This window comes from Hordeum vulgare, chromosome 1H (assembly GCF_904849725.1).
Source record: "Hordeum vulgare subsp. vulgare chromosome 1H, MorexV3_pseudomolecules_assembly, whole genome shotgun sequence".
NCBI lineage: Eukaryota > Viridiplantae > Streptophyta > Magnoliopsida > Poales > Poaceae > Hordeum > Hordeum vulgare.
This window is the reverse complement of record NC_058518.1, coordinates 450,147,050-450,165,144: the sequence shown is the minus strand read 5'-3', so window position 1 is coordinate 450,165,144 and position 18,095 is coordinate 450,147,050. Positions and strand designations below refer to the sequence as shown.

Below are 18,095 nucleotides of genomic sequence, written 5' to 3'. Positions count from 1 at the left end.
ACTTTGATACAACAAATCCATTGTTCAAGCATCAAAAATCCCGTCGCCGTTTTCCGTATGAGTAGGCATCTTTTCAACCGTATTAGAGAGGGGGTGGTTAGCTATGTTGACTATTTCGAGTGCAAAGAGGACGTCGTTGGCAAGCTGGTTTTTCCTCTTATCAGAAAATGCACTGCCGCCATCCGAATGCTTGCATATGGAGTGCCCGGTGATCTTACTGACGAGCACGTCCGTATGAGCGAGTCTACTTGCCTAGAGTCCCTGTATGAGTTCTGCAAGGCTGTTATTGCTGTGTTTGGCCCTGAGTACTTGAGAGAGCTGACTGCTGAAGATACAACCCGTTTGTTGGCGATGAATGCCAGCAGGGGCTTCCAAGGGATGCTTGATAGCATAGACTGCATGCACTGGGAGTGGAAGAACTGCCCTTCTGCTTGGCAAGGGCAGTATAAAGGGCCATGTCAAGGCTTGCACTGTCATACTAGAGGCCGTTGCGTCTGAAGATCTCTGGATCTGGCATGCTCGCCGGTGTTTGCTAGGCTTGCCGAAGGCAACATCCAACCGGTGAATTTTACTGTCAACGGTCACAAACACGACAAAGGATACTATATGGGTGACGGTATCTATCCTCAGTGGACCACTATCGTCAAGACAATACCCAACCCCGTCGGAGAGAAGACGAAAAGATTTGCCCAAGAGCAAGAGGGTGCTAGGAAGGATGTCGAGCATGCCTTTGCTGTTTTGCAATTTCGATGGGGCATCGTTCGGTATCCTGCTAATACCTAGAGCACGCAGAAACTGAGGAGGGGGGAGGGGTGATGGCTGCTTGTGTGATCATGCATAATATGATCATAAAAGACGAGCGTCCGGAACGTCTGTACGATCAAGGGTTTCAGTCTCAGGGTGAGAAAGTTGTGCCTGAGCATGGAGGAGCGGCAACATTTGAACAGTTCATCCAATTTCATTAAGACATGCGTGATTGGGAAACTCACGTGCAACTGCAAAAATGATTTGGTTGAGCATATGTGGGCTCATGTTGGCAACCAATAAATTTATCTTCTTTTATTCATTTGCAAAACTATGTGAGAACTATGTGAAACATTTTTATTTTTATTCGGTTTGTAATAACTATGCTATTTTCGGTTTAGATTATGTTATTTGATTCAAACTATGAATATCATGCAAAATAGGACGGCCATCCGATACATATGGGTCGATGCGTTAGGCGCGCAGCCGACCTATATCTAAAACAGGACGGACCCGGACGGGCGGCCGATCCGAACGAACAAAAAACGGACGAAATCGCTATCCGTTTGGGTCAATCCGTTGGAGTTGCTCTAATCATCGCAGAGGAAGAGACTGAGAGGTGTAGCCATCGTCCGGAATGCGTGTACGGCCTGCAAGTTGCAGCGGAGAGTGGACGTGAGCCCCGGTCAGTGACCTTCTCCCAGTCAGAAAAGAGCAGCCAGCCAAGCCCGCACGCGCGCTCTATGACTCTATCCCCTCCAAATCCGGTGTCCCCATCTTGATGCCTCCTTCTCCTAGTGGCGTTCCTTGGGTCGACGTACGCTCGGCGTGAGATGAATTCGGTGCCGGTCGCCGGCAACCTGAGTGTACTTCATGTCTTCATCCACTTTTCGCGGCTCCAGCAACGGGGGTGCCTTTCACCTCTGTGGCAGCGGCAACATCACGGACGCTAGAGCAGAAATGGCGGCCGGTGAACCGGTCCGGCGGTGCACGGCGTACCACGCATGGCACGGGCACACCTCGGCCAGCGTCACCGCAGACGTTTCGGATCCGCAGACGTCCATAGGCACGCACAGGCCGCGGAGAACTGATCCCCGATGGTTTACTCTTTGACAGTTTCATGCACGGTTTTACACTTTGCATCGTGCTCCATGCCAATACCACGTGGTGGACTACTTGATAATAATAAACCCTCTAAACAACATGCTCCACGAATAAAACAGAATCCCAACCAAGCAAGCAAGCAACGAGGCTCGGCGAACCTAACCGCAGCAGCGAATTGAGAGAAATTACCTGGTCAACAAGGCTGTGATTTCAGACTAAAAACCAAAATGTGACGTCTCGGCAGACACGGCGAGCACCCAGAGTTCCACTTCTACATACGCCTCACGAGAAAGAGAAAAAAAAAAAGGTGATTGGGTTGAGAAAGTCTGACGGAGGGTGTGGATATTAGTTTCTGATTCCATCTACAAAACAGGTCAACCTTACATAAAATATAATGTGCGTCCCTCAGTACCGCCTCGCCTTGGACTCGCTCCTTGCGAGCATCATCCCGGAGAGCTTGTCGACCTCGTAAAGGATTCCGGCAGAGAACAGGAAGCTGCGGCCAAAACATCACACAGCTCGTAAGGGACTGCGGCACCGGTAACCATCGGGTAAAGGTAAGAACAGCAAAATGCGGAAAACACATAGATATGTCATTTAAATGGCAGAGCTCTTGATAATAATAAAATTGTAAAATGGTGCCCATCCCTTGCTAGATCCTGCAAGGGGAATCATCACTAGCTATCATTGTGTTGGTGCTGAACGAGGCTTCTTTTGCTGGTAGCTTTGTTATGTGGAAAATGCTACCTCGTCATGTGACCAGAGTAACATGAGGGCTGTGAAGCTTCTTTATCATGTACCAGAGTAACATGAGCTAAGGCTGTGAAGCTTCTTTATCATGTACCAGAGTAACATAAGCTTCACAGCACCATTTCAGCTCACATAACCAAAAAGATCTCAACAATGCACCACAATAATATAAGCTCTATCAGAGCATGTGAGCACCACAATGTCAACACAACACCATGGTGGATGTAGCAAATAATTTCATCTCACATAACCAAAAAAATGTGATTATTTTAATAATTTCAGATAAACTTTAGTTCCTCTCCTAGCTCATCATGATTTAGTGACAGAATTTTTCCGACTAGCTGAGGAACTTTTGTTGCATACAAGTATATGCGACAATAACTCGTTCTAAATCTGAAAGGCTATAGAAGGATCTAATTTAGATGGATTTTGCTCAGCTGTTAATCATGCATCCTATAACTTCTGTCAACATCAAACAGTATGTAACGTACAGTTGGCAATGCTGTTATACAGATAGAATTATCTAATTCTAATCCATTAACACATCTAAGGTTAACATTTCTGAACAGGAATCGTCAAGGTCTATCAATTCTATGATGGGACCATACAAGTATTAACAACTTGGAACAAAGAATTAGTGAAGGAATCGTCAAGGAATCATACCATGTTGTGATGCAAACGCGGTGAACAGTACCAGCTACAATAAGAGCAACAAGTTCTGCTACAACAACTGCATGAAAAGAACATAAATGATGACAGATGGTTTAAGTTAAAAAATGAAAGAAGACACGGGAATGAAGTATTATATACCTGCACCCCACCCAGTTCTAACACCACTAGCTTCTTGGTAATTACCGATAAACTGCAAAACTTGCTCTAGTTAGCACATTACAAAAATCTATGCATCAAAGTAATACTTGTTGTTTGCTCATAGAGGAAATGATGACTCCAGAAATCATCGATCTTATAAGTTACAACACAAAACCATACAAGGGTATCAGTCAAACGTATACAGCATATATGCTTCCTAGTTGCTACATTTTCCCCCTTTCTAAGGGTCTGCTTGCACTAGTTTCTCGTTATAGAAAACAAAACTGACAAAAGATAACTTATCTATAGCCATCTATGGAGGTTTGGGGGTTTAGGAACTGCTAGAACATGTTGAAGCCAGAGTGGATTCCAATACAAAAACAAGGTCACCTTTGGTGTCTTCTGCAGATTTAAAGCGACATGAACCCACAAAACTACCACAATTAAGGCTTGTCATCGATCATAACTTTTTTGTAGTATATATGTAAATATTTTATCGCTAAGTCAATTATACTGCAGGAGGTTAATATATTAGAACAAACAAGCTTATGTCTCCAAGATTGTTGGATTTGAGACGTCAACTCTTCATGGCTCCAGCTGGAGATGAGTACTAGACAAATATGACCTTAGCCGCCACTTATGATTGCTATATATATATATATATATATATATATATCTTAGAAGAGCAATGTGATAGGGCATTTTCTATTTGAGAAGCTGCACTAGGTCCGGAAAATTGAAGCTGAAGAACACATGTAACCTTCAGAAACTAGCTATCAGACGTTACATGAGAGAGATTTCGATAGGGTATTTTCTATTTGAGAAGCTACACTAGGTCCGGAAAATTGAAGCTGAAGAACACATGCAACCTTCAGAAACTAGCTATTAGACTTACATGAGCGAGATTTCGATCTTCCACCTCTAAATGTTGCTACACTGGATACAAGAATCATTGCAAATCACATGCCCATTCGCTCCCAGTGCTACACCGTAAACATTTTTTTATAGAAAAATCACAACCTACGAATGCCTACCAATCAGGTGAGAGGGCTTTATCCACCGCCAGGAGCAAGAAGTAGAAAGAAGAAGAGAGGGGTGACGCACGGTGAGGAGGAGGAGGAAGAGGAGGGAGCTGACGAATCCGCCGGCGATGGTCTTGAGCTCGGACGCGGCGAACCAGCCCCGGTACATCTCCAGCAGCGACAGCGTCACCGCGAACAGCAGCAGCGACAGCAGCATGGACCGCCCCGTGCTCGCCATCTGCGGCACCAGATCTCCGTCAGCCAACGGACAACGAAATCAAACAACCTCGCACCCGATCACGGAAACCATCCTAGCGCCGCAGGGGAACGGAAGCCCTCACCTGGACCGGCTACGATCGGAGATCTGATGCGGCAGCGCGCGGGGGCAGTAGGGTTTTGGCGCTGCCGCTGCTTCTTCCCCCGGTCCGTCTCCGGTCTCGCGAGGTGAGTGGTGTGGTGAGATCTACGACGCCGCCGAGTCATCGTCGCCAGATGGATGGTGGAGAGACTAGAGAGACGACGGTGCGGGCCGTGTTGGGCCGACAACCCATAGGCCGATGGACCCCCATTTCGGGAATATGTTTACCAGGCCGCATATGGGCCGTTGGTTGGGGCCTGATGAAAGCGGACGCGCACCGCCGCTCCGTTCCCCATCCTTTCCCCTTGCCCCGGTCGCACTTGTGCTGCCCTGCTGCTCCCCGCATCGTCGCCGTCCTTCTCCTCCGCCGCGACGCCTCGACGCGGGGAGATCCGCGCGCGGGGCCTGGCCGCCGTCACTTCGCCAGGTCGCTTCCCCTCTGCCTCTCTAGAACCTTCTGCCAGAACCCTCTCCTATCTCCCCTTCTCGCGGGCAGGACAGCGAGCGGCCGCCGCCGTGCGCGCGCGGGCTGGGCGGGGCTGGCTGGCTTGCTTCTGGATCCCTGCCATTCGGCCTCGCGGTCGGCTGTTGGTTCGCTGTCGGGTGCAGCGGCTTTGGAATTCCAGTAGATTCGATTTTGGCGGTGGTGCTTTTCGTGCCGCTGGTCGGATGTTGGGACCAACCTGGATTGGGGCCTGGGGAATCTGAGCTGCCGATTGCTTCTGTGCTTGTCTGCGTAGCTCGATTTTTTTTTTCAGCAGGCTGTTGGACAGTACGGGTGCTAGGCCATGCTTGTGGATTGCTTTGGTTCTCGGTAAGTAGGTTTTCTTAGCTGTTTTTGTGCTGCAGCTGTGATTGGGAGCTTGTGAGCTTGATTCAAGCTCGCCCGCATGTCACACGTTAGCTTGGGCAAGCTGGGTATGCATTGCCTTGTTATCGTGGCCGTAAATTCTTCTAGACTGAACCTTTTGCCGGTCGGAGCATCATACCCACAGTGTTAACTCTTCCCCCCGAAGTAACTGGAACAATGTTTCTGCCCTCAATGTACAATCCAACTGTTGGCCAGCATTTTGTCGCGTGTTTTGGTATTGCTGCAACCATGAACCTAGCAGAGTCAGGTTCAAAGTTTAGCGCATGATGCAAAATAGGGGTAGCTTTAGATTTCGGATAGCTGTGCAGAAATATTAATAGCTTGTGCATGGAGATAAGATTGACAACAAACTAGCCAAATCATGTGATGAGCCTATTTTCACTTGGATTTTCTTCCCTTTTTTAATTTCAAATGTTGCATTATTATATCTCATCGTAGAAATATGCCACAACTAGACAAACCAAGCATGAAGCCTACACACAATGTTTTCTATTCCAGTTGGCATATAGATTTAATTTACCATGTTGTACACTAATGGAAACATGCATTTGTAACCATATAGGTAAGAACCTAAGATTCAAACTACAACTAGCCTTATACTCCCTCCGTCCCAAAATTCTTGTCTTAGGTTTGTCTAAAAATGAATGTATCTAAATACTAAAACCTGACTAGATACATTCATATCTAGAAAAATCTAAGACAAGAATTTTGGGCGGAGGGAGTACTAAGGATTGCCATACTTTTTCTGTTGACCTAATCAAAATCGGTGCTTGTGGAAGATGGAACAACTGGCATTGAACTAATCAATGTAGAAAACATTTTCCTCACTTTTATTTACACAGCTCAATCGGTTCAAAGATAGGATAACCATGTTGTTTTGAGATTGCCTATGGCTGGGTACAAATGTGTGATCCGATAGAAAGTTGACATTGCTTTGGTCACTTAATAACAGTCATAATTTGGTTAATGTGTGTAATGACAATCAGATGGAAGGAAGATGAGTGTTGCAACATGGCATGTTGTGATTGTACATGCAGGCCTCCATCATTGGAAATTTCCGATCAATGCGGAATTTTTTAGCTCTTTTTTGTTTTTCTCGTTTAATACCGTGAAATTTACCACCTCCATGATTAATATGAGTCCTCCAATCACACCTCAGTTCCTTATCAAACCTGGTCAAATACAAGAACCAGACCCTTGATTGAAGTGGCCTGCATTCTGGCCTGTTGAATTTCCCTGGAGAATTTTCCTTGTTTTGTTCCCAGAAAACTATTATAGGAAGTAAGCCACAAACTGCAAGCCTGCATCTCATGCTAAACCAAAAGATGATATTGATTCGAAGTTTTTGGGTCGTGGAGTTGGGTTTTGTCTCCCTAACCCGGATTATTCGGCGACTTGTTATGGCTAATCGCCCCAAGTCGCCGCAACTAGTCAGGGGAGTTTACATAGAGGATGAGACGATGTTGACGGCAAAGTTGCAGTTGCGCAGGAGCTTGATTGTGAGGTCAAGGTGGCATGAAGCTCCTAGGCAAGGTCTTGGCTGGGCCACGGAGGAGCCGAATTGCTCCAGTGTAGGAGGAAGATGGCTCCAAGTTGATAGGGGTAGGAGCATATTTGGCCCATGAAGGCCCATTTGAAAACCCTAGTTTTCTTGATGTATCTAGACCGTCCATACTTATCCAAGCCATCTGTGCCATCCATCAAGAATAGAAGAATGGTAACTGCCCAGCAGTGCGTGAGACTATACATAGCCGCCGCCGGTACAGATTCCTTCTTTCTTCCCATACCTTCTTCCCTCTTACAAGTTACAACACCAGCGGCAGGGTAGATCGGTAGCCGGCGGCGGGGTAGATCAGTTGCCGACGGCATCAAGGAGATTGATTTCTCGCCGAATACCTCGCTGGCTGCCCAAACGAGCACACAAGCGTCTACTGGGGGGTGAGTTGCACGACTTGCTCTGCTAGTTGAGTCACCGTAGCAAGACTTCATCACTGATCCGGCAAGGCGATTAGCCTGCATCTCATCGGTGATTAGTTGGCGACTCAAAACCTTGTATTGATTTAATACCACACCGGTGTTTCCATGTCTAGATTTGTTAGGGGCCCATAAATACGAGGGCCATCTGAGGCAGTGGAACATTATGATGCTATAAGTTTGTGCTCTTCTGGAGTGTTAGTCCTGGGCTTTGGTGTGTTGCAAGTTTTATTCATGGCCAGTATTAATATTTTGTTTCTTCCATTCAGTACTTTCTTTGTCTAATATTTTTTGTAATTTCATAGAACTTTATGTTTCCTTTTAGATGTTAGCTAGCGGCTTGCTTGTAGGTGTAAACTTGGAAATAATTATGCTTTATCCTTTGTATCAATCTTCCTTCTTTTGTGCTTGTCCATTTTGGAAAGAATCAGAGTGCTATTCACAATGTTCTAAATACCAATCAGGTTCTGGAAATTGCACATGGCCTCATTTGTTTTCTAGATTGGTTCTCATGTTTTTTCTACCCTCCTTATTGTGTCATCTTGTAACAGTATTTTCTAAAATTGCGCAGTGATAGTTTGTCCTGCATGACTGCCATTTTTTAGACCACTACTACTTGAGTGATCTAAAAGATCTTATATTAGTTTACAGAGGGAGTAGCATATATAGAGCTCTAATATCTTCTCACTAGTTAGTGTTTTGATCTTGAAATTCAACTTTAGATCATGTGTTGCGTTTAGCTATGTAATTATTTCATTCTGCTTTATTATAAGCATCCTGCACCTCTGGAAGGACCCCGGATATTAATTGCTTACATATATTATCTCTTCCTGGACTCCAGATTGGATCAATTATCACTCAGTTGGGGGAATAACGGGATAATATTTTGACTTCCTGTTGCCTTGATCGTTCTTTGGGCATCATCACAATGTCAGGATCACTGAATGTATGCTTTCGTCCTTCCTTACTTAATATGGTTATTCATTTTATCCCTTTTCTATTCAGTAAATTACCAAACTCCACCTCATTTTGGGTTCCACTTCCATATATTGCTTGAGCTAATATGTTGACTCATTTAATCTGTCCGTTTTTAGACATGATATTGTTTTTATGTTATTTATTACTCGCTGCCTAGTTCCTCTGCCTCAAAAAGTGGACAGGATAGTTTTTAATCGTGGTCATGGTTCATTGTCCACTTCTGTGTAGTGATGACAATGGCTAGCTACATTTTTCAAAAGGCCTTTGGTTTATTGTCATTACCTTTTGCAGTCAAATATTGGTGGGGATTCAACAGGAAGGCCATTCACATCAACCTTTTCTGGTCAGTCTGGATCATTTCCTAATTTCCATCACTCTGGTTAGTATAAATCTTACGTATGTGTGTAATTCAATAATCATGTTTCAAAGTACTATTTTTCTCATAAAGCTAACTCATTTGAACTTCCTGGAAGGCCTGCATAATATCCACGGAAATCTCAATCTTGCATCACTATCGCCAAGGAATGCTTCATTGTCAGGTATTCCATCCCCAGGTGTTCAACAACCTGGGGGCAATATTTCTGGTAGCCGGTTTCCCTCAAATAACCTTCCAGTGTCCATGTCTCAGGTTTGTTCTCCTCTTTTGAAGTCCACAAAATGTTAATATCATGCTGAGTGTTCTATCACTTGACTAATTTTCTTGCCCCTTCTGTAGATTTCTCATGGTCATTCTGGGATCAGCAACCGAGGAGGTATGAATGTTGGGGGGAATCCTGTATTTAGTAGTAGCATGAATGCTATTGGTGGTTCAGCACAAGGTTTATCCTCAAGCATGGCTAATGTTGGTAACCGAAATTCTGCTCCTGGGTTGACAGCTTCTTCAGTTTTGGGGAACTTAGGCCCACGTATAACAAATTCTGCGGGCAATATAGTGGGTGGCAGCAGTATTGGCAGAAGCATAAGCTCAGCAGGAATGTCCATGCCTGGTATTTCATCCCGTATCAATTCGAGTGGCAACTCTGGAAGTGGGGCTCTTAATATCCCATCCAATCGTCTGAGTAGTATGCATCAAGGTACATGGTTAATTGTTAATCTTTATTTGTTCTTTCGAACTTTTCGTTCTTCTTTAGTGAACATCTATTGTCATTTTCTTTCTTGCTTGCTGGCTGAATAGTGAAATCGTGTGTGTTTCTCTCTTGCTGTGGCTGAGGTTTCAGTAGATTCGTTGCTCCCTGCGCTTGTGTGGATGGCTTCAAGGCTGGGGTTATTTAGTTGTGTCGGTTGCGATGTCTGTCTTGCATTCTTTGTTGTCCTGTCTTGAGTTGTCAGTTGTTTCAGTCTTGTCTTAGCCTTGTAATTATTTTCTTTCTATCAATGCGTTGAGCTGCAAGCTTTGCATTTTTTGAAAAAGTATAGGGAAGTGGTTGTAAGGTACATTTCAGTCATATGACAGCGTAACTTTCTGAAGTGTTATGGATTGAACTTCAATGTGGCTCAATGTGATTGGAAATTGACACGGGGAATTGAATTTTCACCTATTGCATTCATAAAGCAGTGCCACCACCTTGAGGTTGTCTGCCTTGGTTGCCCACACTAGATTATATGTATACCAGTGGAAGCAACTAAACTGTATATACAACTACTGGGTTTATTAAGAGCTTGGAATTTCTTCTCTCTTGGTGTAAGGGGTGTGGGGCAAACTGACCTAATGGATTTATTTATTTTTGTAAAAAAAAAGTGAGTCTGTTTATTTATTTTTCTCCAGCGTCGCCACAGTTCATGAACATTCTAGGGAGTTCTTATCCAGCACAAGGAGGAACGCTATCTCAGAACCAAGTTCAGGCAGGAAACAATTCTTTTAGTTCTTCAGGAATGCTACATGACGGAAACTCTGGTGACAATTCTCCGTTTGACATAAATGATTTTCCCCAATTAACTGGACGTCCTAATTCTGCTGGAGGTGGTCAAGGGCAATATGGTAATGCTACAACACTAACAAAATCTGCAATCTTTAGTGCTTTGATAATGTCAGGTAACTAACTTTTCTTACTTTGTAATTTCAAGGGTCACTACGAAAGCAAGGAGTAAGTGTAAATGCCATTGTGCAACAAAATCAGGAGTTCAGCATTCAGAATGAAGATTTTCCAGCTTTACCAGGATATAAAGGTATGTCTCCTCCATTGGTGGACAACTCTATAAATCTTGATGAGATTAACTATCGGTTTCTTGTTAGTTTTTAGCCTTACTAAACCAGCATCAATTAATATGGATCGGAGGGAGTGGTTTTTATTTTATTTTGTTGGTACTGTTTTCTGGAAAAGATAATGTTTCATGTCTTGTCAATTCCTTCACTATTTTCTTCTCTATTAACCATATATCATGGTTCAATCTTCTTCTCAATTCTTCATCTGGCATAAGTTTATCCTTCTCTCGCAAGCTGGGTTAGTTAACTTTCATCAGAGATTTTTAATCAAGTTATATGTATTGCAATGTGTTCTATTGAAGTTGTTCGGCTAAGTTCATATCATGGCAGTTATTCCTATCATGTTCGTTTCTGCTGATTATTTCTGGGCAAACCCTGCTTTTATTCTCTGGATATTACCTTATTGTACATTTCTTTGAAATATAAGGCAATTCGTCAGATTATGGTATGGATTTGCATCACAAGGACCACCTTCATGAAAATGCAAATATTATGCAGGCACAACATTTTCCCGTGAGTTCATGTTGTTTTATCATTTCAGCTCAGGTCAGCTATACCTTCTTATTCTTGAATTCTCACATATGATTCTGCAGATGGGTAGATCATCTGGCTTTAATTTGGGAGGTAGCTATCCACCCCGCCAACAACAGCAGCAGAGCACTACTTCGGTAAGCATACTAGCATTTTTTTTGCGTAGCCAGCACATATTTGGGGTTGAACACACCACTCTTATAAGTTAGGATACACACATTTTAGCCTTTTTCATGTGCCTGCTAAACCTTTTGACTGTGGACTGTTAACTACTCTGATTGTCTTCATTAGGTCCAAAATGGTCTTGATAATATCGGGCTAAGGCCGATAAATTCTCCAAGTCCGTCTTCTAATTCGGGGTCTTATGAGCAACTCATCCAGCAATACCATCAACCTCAGACTCAGAATTCGCTTAGGTCGCAGGCATCTTCGGGCCAACAGTCATATAAGGATCAGAGTCAAAAGTCTGCTCAGGGAAAAGAAACTGTGCCAGACCCATACAGTTTACTTGGATTGTTGAATTTAATAAAATCAAAAGAGCCTGGACCAACAGCTCTTGCTTTAGGGCTTGATTTAACTACACTAGGGTTGAATTTGAACTCTCCAGATTGTCTTTGGAAGACGTTTGGCTCCCCATGGTCAAATGAGCCAGCTAAAGGAGAACCTGATTATCAGATCCCTGCTTGTTACTCTGCTGAGCAACCTCCACCACTGCAGGTAAGCTGCTTCCCATTTGGTTTACAATAGCCTCTTGAACCCTGACATTTCATTTATTTTTTCTCCATCTGCAGCCATTCAATTTTCCAAAGTTTCACCCCTTGACACTATTCTACATCTTCTACAGGTATATTGAATAGAATGAACTGTGTGTCTGGTTTTACTAGCCTATGCATTATTTGACTTTGCTCTTTGTGCAGTATGCCCAAGGATGTTGCTCAGTTATATGCCGCGAATGAACTGTAAGCACAAACCTGCACTGTTGTTGGTATCTCAGCAGGATACTATTTTAGTGGACCTTCATTTGCCTGTTGTTCACACGCCCTATACATTTGTAAACTGTTTTCATGTATTTGCTCTTTTGTAGTACTCGCTCCATTTTTATTTACTCCGCATATTAGCTTTGACTGAAGTCACACTTTATAAAGTTTGACCAAATTTATGGAAAACAAGTTGAACATTTACAATAACAAGTTTATAGGGTAGCCAGCTATTGACGGAATTACAGCTAAGAAGGCCTGGCTTGTCAAATTACTCTAATTTCTGATTCCGCCTATTTTCCAGGTATAACAAAGGGTGGTTTTACCACAGAGAGTATCGTGTTTGGCTCACACGAGCTTCAAATGTGGCACCTCTTGTGAAAACTCCACTGTATGAACGAGGATCCTACATTTGCTTTGATCCCAACCTGTGGGATACAATTCAGAAGGTTTTATCCTAACAAGAACTGATAGCCTTTATAGCCTGATCTCACAGCAGGGAAAGTAATCTGAGCTTTCTTTTTGTTGATTGCAGGACAACTTTGTTCTCCAATATGAATCTGTAGAGAAGAGACCTGTCCTCCCTTCCGCCAGCCAAAATGTTAGATTATAAGGTCAGCAGTTGGATTCCCCGCCTCCCATTCATGTATGTCCCTATGCCACAGTTTCATAGTTCCATGTACGTAGTAGGCCTGGCTTTTCTGACGTGCTACTGATTTGTGCTTGCAGCTGTTGTACTTCTGTATTAGAGAATGTCGATTTTCTTCATCCGGATCAGTACCTGTTATTATCATAGGATATAGGTGGCGTACATTTGTGCAAAATGATTCTGTAAGTGCATCTTAATACTCTTTACTTCTTTGTTGAGATTGATTTACTTGGTGGCGCTGAATTTCATTTCGTCTGGGCAGGACTTGTGTGCTGTTCCGAAGAAGGAGCTTCTCTGTGTTGGCTGGCAGACCTGATGGTAGTAGCTTTAGACATGTAGCCGAGGAAAACACGCCTCGTAATTCGTTGGCTGTAAACCTTTAGCGTCAATTTGGTATCATTGGCTGTAATTGACTTGAGTTTCTTAGCTTTCGTAAAATTCAGACATGTACTCTTTAACTATGAGTTTAATTATCGGTATTTTGGGTTTAGAGTGTGCCCCTCGTTTTCTATATTCTGGGAATGATGGTCGTGATTTCGTTGTGACCGGTGACTGACGGTACTACTACATGTGAACTCACCCATCTGCTGAAATGTGTGAAGGTTCACGTAGTGCACCTGACAAATCATTCCTGCATACAGTTTAGTGTGGAGATCTACCGGTCGCTCTCCTACCCCGGATTCAGACGAGCAAAGAGAACATATGCCACTTCTGTGTTTTCTTTTTGTGCGTCCAATTCTAATGGAAGAAAACATTCACCATCCAAGATCCCTTGGGATGGTGCCCAAGTACTCCTTAAGGTGTCAGGATGAGAAGTAAATCCAACAGGTGCCCAGAGTACCTTGCAGAAGGTTGGACCTACCTCCTCATGGGCGCCTCCCTTGAGGCAAAATTAACAAAAATGATCCCTGGGAAAGAACTCACAGAGTGACCCTTTGGAGAAAATATTTCACCCGTCTGACCATTTTGTGTGGCGCCCGACACCTAGGCGCCACACTACACTGTGTGACGCCTAGCCGTTCGGCGCCACACACCCCCGACCACCTGGCAGAGAGGGCCCATCTCCGAGGCCGTGTGACGCCTAAGCCTCAGGCGTCACACATTGTAATGTGTGGCGCCGAACGCTTATGCGTCCCACATTGACTTAAACAGGCACGGGCCAGCCCCGCTCCCCATTCCCCTCCCTCATTCAAACCGGCGGCGGCTTGCTCTCATCCAAGCCCGAATCCCCTCCCCTATCCCCTTCAGATCTGGTGATTTCTTTCTTGGATTGATCCACCAAGGTTGGCTACTAGGTAATCTCTTCCGTTTCCCATCCTTGTATCCAAATGAAATAGGTTTTTGTTTGAGTAGATGAGTAGATTGATATGATTAGATTGATATGAGTAGATTGATATGAGTAGTTAGGATATGGGTAGTTAGTATTAGTAGTTAGGATATGAGTAGATTCATATGACTAGTTAGGATATGAGTTCTTAGGATTTGAGTAGTTAGGATATGAGTAGATTCATATGAGTTCTTAGGATTTGAGTAGTTAGGATATGAGTAGATTCATATGAGTAGTTAGGATATTAGTAGTTAGGATATGAGTAGATTCATATGAGTAGTTAGGATATGAGTAATATGTAGATGAGTGGATTAGTAGATGAGTATTTTTTTGAATATGAGTACTTTTTGTGATTTGTAGGATGGTGTGGCTTTTGAACGATGTTTATGACGTTGAACACCGGGCCTATTTGATGTCGGAGAAGAAAATGGTAAGTAGATCATATGATAAAAAATCATGTATTTAATAAGATGAAAATGTAATGATATCACTTACTCCTATCTGTTTGCAGGAGCTTATGCCCTTGAAGATCCGGTCTCACGGGGCATCGTCTGTAATGCAGTATGATGAGCGGTACACACCATACATCGAGATGACAGGACTCCTTCCATTCATTCAGCTTGTGAGTCGGTCAACGCCCAATCTGAACGCTGCGGCAGTCACTGCACTTATTGATCGGTGGAGGCCGGAGACACATATTTTTCACCTCCGGACCGGAGAGATGATAGTTACTCTTCAAGATGTTTTCATGATCACCCACTTCCGATCGAGGGGAAGCCTCTTTGTATGAGCACTGATTCCGAGGGATGGCGACAACAAATGGAGGCCCTTATTGGTATGTAGCCTCATGAGCCGGAGGTAGAAGATGGAGGGAAGAAAGATAGAGTCTCGGCCGGCGCTCCTTTCACTTGGATTGCCGCGAACTTTGCTCATTGTCCTGAGGACGCAGATGACGAGGTGATCGAGAGGTATGCTCTCGTGTACATGTGGTACGTCATCTCTAGGACTATCTTCGCTGACGGCACTGGCAAGAATGCTCCATGGATGTGGCTGAAGGCGTTGACTGTTTTCGACAACAAGTTCAGTTAGGGCTCGGCCGCACTGGCTTACTTGTATCGGCAGGTAATAAATTGTTAATAGTAAGTACTCTCTGTTATCCTTTTCTGCTAAATTGATGCATGTTTGTTGTTACTTGTAGTTGGACGATGCTTGTCGCAGGTCCACAAAAGAACGGTGGAGTTGGTGGTTGTATGCTCCTACTTTCAGTATGGAGTTGGGAACGCCTTCCTGTTGGACGCCCTAAAATCTCAAAGTGGAATACCTGGGATGACCACGGCAACCCTGTACGGCTTCCTACATGGGCTTACAAGTGGGACTTGGTATCGGAGGTGGCAAGCGAAGTGAACCTATTGTACAAGCAATACACCAACGAGATGGATTCGCTTACCCCCGAGCAGGTAAGATGGTTTCAGAGTTGACTTCCAGCTTTTATGTTGTGAGTAAAATGAATTGTGCCTTTTATGTTGTGTTGTAGGTGGAATGGCAGCCATATGGTGCCGGGCCAAACTTTGGTGATGCACACACGTTCGAGCTCAATCCACTATGCCTGCAGGAAAAACATATTTGGCTAATGCATTGTCCCCTTATATGCAATTGGGCGGTTGAGTTTCATCCCCCGCATCGTGTGATGCATCAATTTGGGTTGTTTCAGCCACACCCGCCGGAGTGGGTGGACACCGACACACAGCTTCACAGGTAACAAAATCATGCACAATAAAGAAGTACTCATGAGTTTTGTTTTTAGTGTTGAGCGAGCTACTGATGGGTTTTGTTAAAAGCAGGTTGGATAGGAGGAGGCAGCGAAAGATCAAGGATTGGCATAAGCATCATAAGAACTATGTCATTATGTTCGAGCAAAGTGTGCAGGCAACTTCGAGTGCACAACGAACCCAGCACCGCCAGCATTGTCCGCTTGCGTTCAACAACTACCTAAGATGGTTTCAGGAGAGTACTCGTGTCGAGATTTGTCCACCGGCTTACGAGGAGGACATATTGGAAGAACCCACTTAGTACGATGCACTTGCCCATGGCGATTACAACAAGTTAATTCGCGAAGGGTACCAAACTTCCTTCGCCCCTATCCTGAACTTTGTGGTAAGTGTGCTCACCTATGTTAAGTATGAATGCTAGTACACCTATTCACTTGCATGTCATTGTCTTGTGATCATAGCGCAAAGAGGTCAAGAAACAAGCTGATGAGTCCGAAGATATTCTAGAGAAGACACCTGGAGGAAAAAAGGGAGAATCTGCACTTCGTCTTTTCATAAAGGTGTTGTGTCATTATTATTATTTTGCCCACGAATGCAACATACGGTACCTTATATATGTCATTTATATTTGAATCTAACAGGAACAGGGCAAGAAGTTGCGGCGCCTATCCAACATTTTAGGTTGCCGTGACCCTGAATATGTTTCACCTTCGAGATCCGGTTCATCCCAAAGAAATACTCTAGACGATTCAGCTTCTTCGGGCGCTCGTATGGACGATGGTGACATTACCTCGACAGCTATTACCCAAAGAAATACTATAGAGGATGATGTTGACACTCCAGAGGTATGACATAGCCATAAAACATTGTGCACTTTCAACCTTCATATGTATGACGATATCGTTTTAGGTTGCGGACGGGATGACGTTGAAGGCTTTCCAACGCTCTGCTTACATGTTGAAGCCTAGGAAGGAATTTAGGCGGTACTCACCGGATGATTATGCGAAAGGAAAGAACCCGGTCGCCGGGGGCTCTCGTTTGTCAAGGACGAGAAGCATGGACGATGAGGATGACGATGACGATGACGATGAGTCGGATGACCCGGAGCAATTTGTAGTTTCGAGAAGAAAGAAGCTAGTTTCTAAGAGGGGACGAGGCGCCAAGATGTGAACCGGAGCCATTTGGAGTTGTGAAGCATTTGCACTTGTTGGTGTTGCACTTGTGTTGTGAACCATTTGGAGTTGTGAACCATTTACTTGGTGTTGCACTTGTGTTGTGAACCATTAGGAGTTGTGAACCATTTACTCGTGTTGTGAACCATTTGCTTACGATGATGACGATGCTGTCAAAATATATGTTTTCAATTTCTGTCAAAATATACGTTGTCAAAATATATGCTGTCAAAATGTTGTGTTGCTGTCAAAATTCAGCTTCCAACAGTTTTTCACATGTGGCTTAGGTGCCACACATGTGCAACGCCCAAGGCTTAGGCGCCACACATGTGCAACGCCCAAGGCTTAGGCGCCACACATCTGAAAACCTGCTGGAACCTTTCCCTCAACACAGCCCTTTGAGCACACCCTTTCCCGCCACCTTTCCCTCCTCCGTTCCCGCCAAATTTTGAGCACACCCTTTCCCGCCACCTTTCCCTCCTCCGTTCCCGCCAATATTTCCATGTCTTCTTTCCCGCCACCTTTCCCTCCTCCATTCCCGCCAATATTTCCATGTCTTCTTTCCCGCCACCTTTCCCTCCTCCGTTCCCGCCAATATTTCCACGTCTTCTTTCCCGCCACCTTTCCCTCCTCCGTTCCCGCCAAATTTTCAACGTCTCCTTTCCGGCCAGAATTTTCCCGCCAACATTTCCCGCCATCTTCCTGGTCATCTGAGTCTATAAAAGGAGGCATTGGACTGCCTTCCTCCGTCATCCAGCCTCACTTGAGAACACTACCACCGCTTTAGTCAATATGAGTTTGCCTTGCTCGAATCAAAGCATCAGGCCTAAGAAAATGAAGAGTGCGAGTTTGCCTC

General features: G+C 44.3%; 2 protein-coding genes, 1 non-coding gene and 1 pseudogene across 7 annotated transcripts; 2 read left to right on the top strand and 2 right to left on the bottom strand.

Annotated features, from left to right (window-relative positions):
* Positions 1–2,033: 2,033 nt before the first annotated feature.
* Positions 2,034–4,917, bottom strand: LOC123444491 (protein KRTCAP2 homolog). Its single transcript, XM_045121222.1, has 5 exons — positions 4,772–4,917; positions 4,513–4,668; positions 3,409–3,460; positions 3,262–3,328; positions 2,034–2,344 (listed from the first exon to the last, which is right to left on the bottom strand). Exons 2-5 carry the CDS (start codon positions 4,666–4,668, stop codon positions 2,254–2,256), a joined length of 366 nt encoding a protein of 121 aa, XP_044977157.1. The 5' UTR covers positions 4,772–4,917; the 3' UTR covers positions 2,034–2,253.
* Positions 4,918–5,086: 169 nt separating this feature from the next.
* Positions 5,087–13,461, top strand: LOC123444454 (probable NOT transcription complex subunit VIP2). Of its 5 annotated transcripts, XM_045121200.1 has the most exons (17): positions 5,087–5,215; positions 8,475–8,579; positions 8,903–8,990; positions 9,085–9,239; positions 9,327–9,363; positions 9,487–9,684; positions 10,377–10,589; positions 10,676–10,777; positions 11,242–11,327; positions 11,408–11,482; positions 11,637–12,062; positions 12,137–12,189; positions 12,263–12,304; positions 12,627–12,771; positions 12,858–12,968; positions 13,052–13,153; positions 13,234–13,461. In XM_045121200.1, the coding sequence occupies exons 2-15, from the start codon at positions 8,562–8,564 to the stop codon at positions 12,933–12,935; spliced, it is 1,716 nt and encodes a 571-aa protein (XP_044977135.1). In that variant the 5' UTR covers positions 5,087–5,215; positions 8,475–8,561; the 3' UTR covers positions 12,936–12,968; positions 13,052–13,153; positions 13,234–13,461. The 5 variants fall into 5 exon arrangements, with proteins under 5 accessions (XP_044977135.1, XP_044977127.1, XP_044977109.1 ...); XM_045121192.1 differs by having other exon boundaries at positions 8,903–8,954; positions 9,327–9,684; XM_045121174.1 differs by having other exon boundaries at positions 9,327–9,684; positions 12,858–12,936.
* LOC123424024 lies at positions 8,913–8,990 on the bottom strand. Its single transcript, XR_006621515.1, has one exon. It is a non-coding gene; the product is annotated as a small nucleolar RNA snoR35 (small nucleolar RNA).
* A 1,139-nt stretch (positions 13,462–14,600) lies between the features above and the next one.
* LOC123444484 lies at positions 14,601–15,501 on the top strand (annotated as a pseudogene).
* The last annotated feature ends 2,594 nt before the right edge of the window (positions 15,502–18,095 follow it).

Excerpts from the sequence above, each read along its gene's own strand:
- LOC123444491 (XM_045121222.1), bottom strand. The coding sequence starts at position 4,668 with ATGGCGAGCACGGGGCGGTCCATGCTGCTGTCGCTGCTGCTGTTCGCG. Across the intron at positions 3,329-3,408 it reads TAGAACTGGGTGGGGTGCAG|TTGTTGTAGCAGAACTTGTT; the intron begins GTATATAATACT and ends CTTTTCATGCAG. Across the intron at positions 2,345-3,261 it reads CGCGTTTGCATCACAACATG|CTTCCTGTTCTCTGCCGGAA; the intron begins GTATGATTCCTT and ends TTTTGGCCGCAG.
- LOC123444454 (XM_045121174.1), top strand. Across the intron at positions 8,991-9,084 it reads TCCTAATTTCCATCACTCTG|GCCTGCATAATATCCACGGA; the intron begins GTTAGTATAAAT and ends ACTTCCTGGAAG. Across the intron at positions 9,685-10,376 it reads TCTGAGTAGTATGCATCAAG|CGTCGCCACAGTTCATGAAC; the intron begins GTACATGGTTAA and ends ATTTTTCTCCAG.